General features: G+C 39.9%; 1 protein-coding gene across 1 annotated transcript; it reads right to left on the bottom strand.

Moving 5' to 3' along the window:
* Positions 1-831: 831 nt before the first annotated feature.
* Positions 832-3,542, bottom strand: LOC148142205 (putative G protein-coupled receptor 139). The gene is made up of 2 exons (XM_087977032.1): positions 3,287-3,542; positions 832-1,957 (listed from the first exon to the last, which is right to left on the bottom strand). The coding sequence occupies exons 1-2, from the start codon at positions 3,402-3,404 to the stop codon at positions 1,050-1,052; spliced, it is 1,026 nt and encodes a 341-aa protein (XP_087833158.1). The 5' UTR covers positions 3,405-3,542; the 3' UTR covers positions 832-1,049.
* Between the last annotated feature and the right edge of the window lie 1,826 nt (positions 3,543-5,368).

Below are 5,368 nucleotides of genomic sequence, written 5' to 3' on the forward strand. Positions count from 1 at the left end.
CATGGATGCAGTAAATAGACAAGGTCTTTTCCCTGGTGTGTGAGAGCCCAGACATAGAGGGCATGGGTTTAGAGTGAGAGGGGATAAATTAAAAAAATGGAATGAAGGGTCAATGTTTTCATGCAGAGGGTGGTGCATGTATGGAATGAGCTGCCAGAGGAAGTGTTAGTGGCTGGTACAATTACATTTAAATATACTTGAATGGGTATATGAATGGGAAGGATTTAGAAGGATATGGGCCAAATGCTGGCAAATGGGACGAGATCAGTTTGGGATATCTGGTCATCAAGGATGAATTGGACCGGAATGTCTGTTTCCATCCTGGACATCTCTATAACTCTATGACTCTCAGCAAAAATCTGTGTCTGAATTTGCCTTTTTGTCGAGGGGTGTGTTTATGGGATGCTACTGTATTAGTAATAGGCACTGCATCTATTATTTGGTTAAGTTTTCCAATAGTTAAACTATTCTAAATTCTTGTTTCCTCTGTTGGTATTTTAACTATAGTGTTTTCATAAATAGTGTTTTGTTCAACATCGAGTAGTTTGTTCATTTGCATCACAGCTGGAATACAGCAGTTCCCATCTACCATTCAAATAAGAAAAAAATAGGGTCTGGGCTACCTTCTTAAAGTATTTTGAGAGAGTCTGGTCTGGTCCATACCATAAGGACAGGTGCCCAGGTGACTTATATCCAACACCTGAGCTCAGCCCCCGCCCCCGCCCCCTTCCATTCCCTGAGAACCAGGACGTGAGACCGAGTCTGTCTCTCTCCAGCTCAGCTTCTTCAACAGAGAGACAAACAATAGAATAGTTCACTCTGTGGCTTGGTACTTTTTAATGTGCATTGTTATTAATTACAACTTGAGGTTACAGGTATAAGAAGTAGAATAGTGCTTTTTCTCATTGGCCCCAGAATTATTTAAACATAGAAATGTGCTCTGTAACCGATGAGGTTTGGAAAGGCAGCACTAACATAATCTGTTATCATAGCAACAATGTTTCATTGTTGAAACATTGAACTGAAGTGACAAAACCTGGATGAATTGATTAATGAGTGAATCTGATTGACTGATGAATTTGGGTAAAGGGATATTTCAGCACATTCTTCAACTGCTGTCTGAACTTAGTCTGAGTCACGGCATATATCACAGTGTTTGTGCAGCAACTGAGGAGCTGCAACATGAAGCCCAATTCAGTTACAAAGTCACCTAGATACACAGAGTCATATCCAATCCACCACATCCGGTTCCATATGGAAAACACCATTAACGTTGACCACAACAGAATGAAATTCGCTGAGATCACAAAGAGTAAAATGATGGACTTTTTTCGATGTTGCATTTCTGTATCACACTGAACATTCCCATGTGTGCAAGCCCGGAGTCTCCTGCGGGCTCTGCTGGTCACTAAAATGTGTCTGATGGTGAACATATTGAGTAGCAGAATCAGGAGAAATGGGAGAGCCGGGTTTAGAATGTTGTGGAGAAATTCGATTGTGACCCAGACACGAGAGAAACGAACAACTGATGCTGCATAACAAAACCAGGGTACGTTCCCCAGCCAATACCGACCTGTGAGCATAAAATACCAGAAAATGTTCTTTAAACAGCTCAGCACAGTCACTGTTCCCAGAACCACAGCCGCCATTTTCTCACTGCAATATTTACTTTTCAGCTTCTGGCAACAAATGGCCACAAATCGATCAAAAGTGAAAGTGACGGTGAACCAAACAGAACAGTCAGTGGCTGCATAAAGGAGGACAGCATGGATGTTACAAATGGGAATGGACATCCGGAAATAAAACTGGTCCCAATAAACAATCGGAATTTGTCTCAATATCAAGTCAAGGATAATGACCAGAAGATCCGCCACTGCCATGGCCCCCAGGTAACGACTGACACATGGAGACAATCCACAGTCTTTATAAAGCAGGACGTAGATCGTCACTCCGTTAACTGTGAGGAAGGAAAACAAACAAATTATACATCAGCCTGGAGACAAAGTTATCAATTTGATTGAGGACTGGTGGAGATTTTTAGATGTGTCACTGTGTTCAGAGATTTGTTGAGATAATTGAAACTGAAATAACAAATTGTGATAACAATTATGATTTACTTACAAAAATGCAATGGAAAACATAAGAAGTGCACATCCATTAAAAACAAATGATTTCTAGAACATCCCCACAAATTGGATCACTCAAGAACAGACACAGGTCACTTCTCTATAGTTTTTAATACAGAGGGGGAAAATATTATCGTCCTGAAGGATTCTCTCCCAGCTCCTTAAGACAATTGGAGTTTGGAAATATGGGATATAGGTGGAGCAGTGTTACTTCTGCAACCATAATTGCTTATTCAAGGTGAATGAACTAACCTACACCAGTGTATAATTGTTTCAGCAAAGAGCTGAGTCAGCGAAAATGTGCAAACAAGAATGAAGACTATGTAACGGGATACATAGTTTCTTCTGAGTTAGCAAAAATGTGAGTACAAGAATGGAACGTGCCTGCAAACAATGGAAGATGTTACAGACAAACAGATAAGTTGAAAAAGAACATCAAGATATTCCAAGCTCACCAAATTTCCCTCATGTCAGCACTGAAGCGAGCCAAGTCACTTCAAGGGGGGAGGGTCGTCCGGCTTGGAGTAGGGGGAGAAGTAAACAAGGGTGGGGCACAGCTGAGCAGGGGCAGAACACAATAAGGAATATTGATAGGTTTGGAGGCCAATGAGATAAACGGGGAAGTACCGAGAATTAAACTGTATAAATTGTGGAGTAATTTATGGATCGGGGTGGCTACTTGCTAGTCAGCCTTTCTTGCAAGAATCATTCAATAAAATTCGTTGCTTCAGAATTTGACTCGCACTGAAATTTATTATATTGTGAGCTCTGTGTCTCACAATTTGGGCGCTCCTCCGTGGTGCCCATCATCACCAGCAGGGTAGGCACCATCAATGACTGGGTAGACGCATCCCATTCCTTTTAGAACAGTCCCGTGTTCCTCGGCGGTGGGTTCCCCCTTCTGGTTGACTGATCGAGAACCAATGAGAGTCTATCTGAACCAGGCGAAAGGTTATAAGTAGGCACAGGGAGCCAGGCAACTCCATACACGGTGCACGGTAGGAAAATTGACTTTTAAGTACTGCCTTGGTGGCTGGGATTGAATTCTCGTAGTTAATAAGGGACTAACGAAGGAACTCAATATGGGCTGTTCCGAGGGAAAGGAAAAAGCCTCCGGGAAAAAGAAAATGGAAATGGAGGCGGGATCCCTGACAACATACCTCCAGAAAGTCCGTTGGGCAGGATGTTGTGGAATTGGAAAAATAATACTTGTACAAGGGGAAAAAATAGGAAAAAGATGATTAAGTACTGTTGCTTTGTATGGTCTAAGGAATCCATTCTTCGTCCCGCCGTCTTCGGGCCAAAGTACGGGTCAGATGTAGATTGGGTTTGTAAATATTTGACTTTATATGTCAATGGAAAACAGCCTTACATTCAGGAGGAATCAGATTATGCTTCGTGTCGGAAGGGCTAGTAGCTGAAGGGCTACTGAGGGTACACTTCGTAACTAAATCATGGCCAGACATCTAGAAAAAGATTCTAAAGATAGAGGGGTGAAGTGAGAACCCTCTAGAGTTGTTGTTGCGGGAAGCTCAGAAAGTGTCTGTGAGATACGGTGTGTGTGTGTGTGAGAGAGAGAGAGAGAGAGAGAGAGAGAGAGAGAGAGAGAAAAGAGCTGTACAGCTGGTAGAAAGTTTAACCCTTTGTGATTCGGTTTGAATGCACATTTGTTTGTTGGTGATTGAATGTTTGTGCTTTGTTTCCTGGAGCTTGAGATCCGGGACTGTTTTGAATCTGATTTCTATTATGGAAGTTTAACATGATTTCTTTTAAGGTTAAGGATTTTACAATGATTATGAAATAAAATGTTCTTTTTACAGGTCATGACTGCCTTACTATTAGTTTCTAACTAATCTCTTTTATCCTTACATAAAAGCGATTTATGGAGGACAGTTGAAGTTTCAGTTCAAAATTAGATTGTAATAAATCAAAAAATTCCTATGGTTAATATCTGTGACCTTGGATTTGGCCATTATTCGTGCGTTCGACGTTATTTTTAATTTGAATAGACAAATCCTTTTAAGGCAGCTCTGGTTTATTTCACTACCTATACCATTGTAATTGAGCAATGATTGGTCAGGACTACTTAAGAAAACTAATTTTGGATTTAAATTAAGGGACTAAAACTGAGTAATTATAGTGGATTTCAAAGTTGGGAACTGAATGCATTTTATATTTTAAATATTAAATACTGGATAAATGAATTTATAATATATAAATATATATCTACAGTAAGATATATATTTATATATTATAAATAAGATTCCAAAATGTATAGTTAGGAACAGGCTTTAAAGTTAGACAAGCATAAATTGATAAATTGTATTTGAGATTACAGGGTGAAAGAGGCTCCTGGTATTTGAAGTTACAGGGAGCAAGAAATATTTCAATATTTCTTTAAAAAAAATCAAGGTCTAAACAAAAAATTGGGTGATGAAGAATGACCATTAGGTGGCCCTAAAGCTGTTCAAATGGTTAAATCAGCTCAGCAATTGATCTGGCAATGTAACATGAGAAGCATAAACAGAAGGCAAAAATACTGATAGCCACGGTTGATGAGGTAATGAAGAAAAGGACAAACCTAAAAGGAGAAGGAAACCGGAATGGTGGTGAGCAGCATGTTGAAAATAAAGGGAGGAGAAGAGATCAGGGAGGAGATATTAAGAGGTCTGGTAGACAGAAACAAGGATTAAAGTGGAAATTCCCACAGGCGGGATGATATTACTCTGGAAAGACAGGACACTTTAAGAGAGAGTGTCCAGATCTAAAAATGAAGTAAAGGCAGTACCATTTATGAATCTTGATGAAGAATAGGGGTGTTAGGGGTTCCTGCCCCTGGGGACCCACCAGGAACCCTTGATAAATTTAAAGGTGGGACCTTACAAAGAGGACGTAATTTTCCTAGTCGATACGGGGGCAATAAGGTCATCCTTAAATTTTAAGCCCAAGGGAGCGGGAACAAAAGAGTTAATTGGATTATGGCGACAGTTTTGTGATGAGAGGCACAAAGAATCAGTTTTGCGTTCATGACAAGATACTGTCACCAAATTGGGGATTGAATTATCTGCAGATGGTGCTATGAAATCTGTTGAGACTCTTAAAAATGAATATGCTCAAGCAAAACAATTACAGAAACAGAATGAGAAGTCACAAGTGACTGGTAAACAAACAGAACTGCGCAATTACAGTTTTAAAAATGTTTTACCCACTTATTGCGTTTCCACCCTGAATTATATAATATA

Source organism: Chiloscyllium plagiosum, unplaced genomic scaffold, assembly GCF_037043375.1.
Source record: "Chiloscyllium plagiosum isolate Xiang-an unplaced genomic scaffold, Cpla_swu_hap1 HiC_scaffold_30, whole genome shotgun sequence".
Classification (NCBI taxonomy): Eukaryota; Metazoa; Chordata; class Chondrichthyes; order Orectolobiformes; family Hemiscylliidae; genus Chiloscyllium; species Chiloscyllium plagiosum.